The sequence below is a fragment of the Passer montanus genome, unplaced genomic scaffold (assembly GCF_014805655.1).
Source record: "Passer montanus isolate IOZ18808 unplaced genomic scaffold, ASM1480565v1 scaffold1585, whole genome shotgun sequence".
In the NCBI taxonomy this organism is placed as follows: Eukaryota; Metazoa; Chordata; class Aves; order Passeriformes; family Passeridae; genus Passer; species Passer montanus.
Window position 1 is genome coordinate 1 of NW_024362994.1, and position 3,873 is coordinate 3,873.

At 49.8% G+C, this 3,873-nt stretch overlaps 1 protein-coding gene across 1 annotated transcript; it reads right to left on the bottom strand.

Moving 5' to 3' along the window:
- Nucleotides 1-6: 6 nt before the first annotated feature.
- Nucleotides 7-1,121, bottom strand: BOLA3 (bolA family member 3; the record flags this gene model as incomplete). The annotated part of the gene is made up of 3 exons (XM_039702698.1): nucleotides 1,024-1,121; nucleotides 625-748; nucleotides 7-117 (listed from the first exon to the last, which is right to left on the bottom strand). Coding segments are annotated over exons 1-3 (265 nt in total), but the record flags the coding sequence as incomplete, so codon positions are not given.
- Between the last annotated feature and the right edge of the window lie 2,752 nt (nucleotides 1,122-3,873).

The following is a 3,873-nucleotide window of genomic DNA, read 5'->3' on the forward strand; positions in this document are numbered from 1 at the left end:
TCCCCGTTCCCCGTCCCCTGCCCCAGACCTGGGTCACCATCCTGTGCTGCTGCACCGTGCGCTTCTCCCGGAACTCCTCCGACTCCACGTGGATCTCGTACATGGCGCCGCAGCCTCCTGCCAGCCCGCCCCAATTAATGCCAATTAACGCCAATTAAAATAAATCACAGTGCCAGTTCAAGCCAAGGCTCGGGCACCCTCACACTCCTGCCCCTTCTGGGGCTGCCCGCAGCCCACGGGGGCTGGAGACTGACGGGGTGCCCCCGAAAACCAGGTCTGGGCAGCCAGGAGAGGGTTTGGGGCAATAATGGTGGGTTCGGGGTGATAAAGAGCGGGTTTAGGAACACAAAGAGCGGGTTTAGGAACACAAAGAGCAGGTTTAGGATCACAAAGAGCAGTTTTAGGCTCACAAGCGGGTTTAGGATCATAGGAGCGGGTTCAGGTCCCCAGAAGCAGTGTCAGGACCACTGGCGGGTTTAGGAACACAAAGAGCGGGTTTAGGATCAGAAGCAGGTTTAGGATCAGAAGCAGTTTCAGGATCACAAGCAGGTTTAGGATCACAGAGCAGGTTTAGGATCAGAAGCAGTGCCAGGACCACCGGCGCCCAGCCCCACACGGCCCTACCTGAGATGTCCACCACCTTGATGGCCGAGGCCCGCGGGAAGCGCTCCCGCAGCAGCCGCGCCAGGCGCGACTCCCCGTCCGTGCCGGAGGCCAGGCCCCGCCAGCAGCGGCAGCGCAGGAACAGCTGCGGGGACACGGCCCTGAGACCCGGGACACCGGGAACGGCCCGGGAACGGCCCGGGAAGGGCGAGGGGAGCACGGGAACCGGAGCTGCCATCACCCCAGGGCCGGGAACCGGAGCTGCCGCCACCCCAGGGCCCGGGCTGGGAGGGCGGCCCGGGTTCAGCCGTGCCCGGGGGGCATTGGGAGGAGAGGAAGCACCGGGAGCGGCGCAAGGAACGGAGGGACACCGGGACAAGGACAGAGGGACAGAGGGACACGGGACCGACGGACACTCACCGGGCCCCGGCCCAGCGCCGCCGCCGCCATCCCGGGGGCGCGCCGGGGGTCACCTCCGCATCAGCCAATCAGAGCGCGCCGCTGGCGGAAGGGGCGGGGCCAGCGCTGCGCCGCCACAGCGCCCCCTGGCGGCTCGGAGGACCAGGAGAGGCCCCGATGCCCCCACGAGGGTCCCCAAAAAGGGCCCCCTAATGACCCCAAAAATGATCCCCTCATGACCCCAAAAAGGGCCCCCTCCTGACCCCAAAACTGATCCCCTAATGACCCCACAAAGGGTCCCCTAATGACCCCAAAAATGATCCCCTCCTGACCCCAAAAAGGTCCCCTCATGACCCCAAAAAGGGTCCCCTCCTGACCCCACAAAAGTCCCGTCCTCCCCCCCTCAATTCCCATATCCAGAGTCCCATCCCGACCCCCAAAAGGATCCAAAAATAATCCCAAAAGGATCCCATCCCCTCTCTCATCCCACAGACGGACCCCCCATCCTGATCCCCCCTAAAGGACCCCAATTCCCATTCTCAGAACCCCATCCAGACCCCCCAATCCCAAAACCACAACCCCAAAACCCCCAAAAACCCCAACCCCAAACCCAATCCTGCCCCCAATTCCCATACCCAGACTCCCCAAAAAACCCCAACCCCAAAACCCCAACCCCAAAATCCCAAAACCCCAACCCCAAAAACCCCCAAAACCCCAATCCCAAAACCCCAACCCCACAGGAACTGCAGCCGAGCCTGGTGTTGAGTGCAAAAAATAAATATAAAATTTATTAAAACACCCACAATATTTTAAAGGTATCGGGAATAATAACACAGCCCAACTCAGAATAAAATACAAATTAAAAATAAACAACAACAGAACAAAAAAACCCCAAAAAAACAAAACCAAAACCGGAGGGGAGGATCCAAACTTGCGATTTTTAGGAATCCTAAAAAATAAATTTATTGAAACACTGGGGAGAAAGAAAAGGAGGGAAAAGGGGGAAAGAAACAACACAGAGAGAAAGGGAAAATGATACAAAATAAAATTATCGGCATCGATTTCCTGTCCTAGGAGTATCTACAGTTTAATTACATGTTAATTAATTCATTAATTAATTAATCCTATTGCCTTGAGACGTGGGAAAGAAATTCTAGCGCTCCTCATCCGCCCCGAAATCTTCATTTCAAGTAACCCCAGACCGAGCCCAGCCAGGAACCCCAAAAGGGTCTGGGACCCCCCGGTGCCTCCCCCGCAGCCGCCGCCGTCCCCAGGACACCCCAAAGCGCCGAGGAAACCCCAAAATGATCCTCAAAAGGAGCTGGGATACCCCCGAGAAAATCCCAAAATAATCCTCAAAAGGAGCTGGGATACCCCCGAGAAAATCCCAAAAGAAATCCCAAATAACGCTGGAATATCCACGAAAAAATCCCAAAAGAAACCCCAAAAAGCGCCAGGATACCCCAGGAAAAATGCCCAAAGAAATTCCAAAATAAATCCCAAATAACGCTGGAATACCCCCAAGAAAATCCCAAATACCCCAGAAAAAATCCCAAAATACACCCCAAAAGCGCCGGGATACCCCCGAGAGAAAACCCCAAAATGATCCTCAAAAGGAGCTGGGACACCCCCGAGAAAATCCCAAAATAATCCCCAAAAAGAGCTGGGATAGCCCCGAGAAAATCCCAAAAGAAATCCCAAATAACGCCGGAATACCTCAGAGAAAATCCCAAAAGAAACCCCAAAAAGAGCTGCAATAACTCTGAAAAAAATCCCAAAAGAAACCCCAAAAGAGCTGGGATACCCCAGGAAAAATCCCCAAAGAAATCCCAAAAGAAATCCCAAATAACGCTGGAATATCCACGAAAAAATCCCAAAAGAAACCCCAAAAAGCGCCAGGATACCCCAGGAAAAATGCCCAAAGAAATTCCAAAATAAATCCCAAATAACGCTGGAATACCCCCAAGAAAATCCCAAATACCCCAGAAAAAATCCCAAAATACACCCCAAAAGCGCCAGGATACCCCCGAGAAAAATCCCAAAAGAAACCCCAAAAAGACCTGGGATACCCCCAAGAAAACCCCAAAAGAAACCCCAAAAAGAGCTGGGATACCTCAGAAAAAAATCCCAAAAGAAATCGCAAAATAAATCCCAAATAACGCTGGAATAGCCGCGAAAAAATCCCAAAGGAAATCCCAAAAAGAACTGCAATACCCCAGGAAAAATCCCAAAATACACCCCAAAAAGAGCTGGGATACCCCTGAAAAAATCCCCAAATCAACCCCAAAAACTGCTGGAATACCCCAGAAAAAAATCCCCCCAAAAAATCTCAATTAATGCTGGAATACCCCAAGAAAACCCCCAGAAGAAATCCCTCAATAAATCCCAAATAACGCTGGAATACCCTCAAAAAAATCCCAAAATAAATCCCAAAAAAGCACCGGAACACCCCTAAAAAATCCCCAAAAAAACCCCCAAAAAATCCCCAAAAAAATGCTCAAAAAATCCCCAAAAATCCCCAAACCTACAGGAATAACCCCCAAAAATCCCAAAAGAAATCCCACCGTGCCGGAAGCGCCGCCCCACCTCCGGCCGAATTCCCGCATCCCACAAGAAACGCGCTCAGGTTGTAATTTTGGAATTGCCATGGTGCTATAAAATAAAATAAAATAAAATAAAATAAAATAAAATAAAATAAAATAAAATAAAATAAAATAAAATAAAATAAAATAAAATAAAATAAAATAAAATAAAATAAAATAAAATAAAATAAAATAAAATAAGCAAAATAAAATAAAATTTAAAAAAATAAAATAAATACAAAAAAGAGAATTAAAAAAAAGAATTTCCAAATAAAGTAAAATAAAGTAA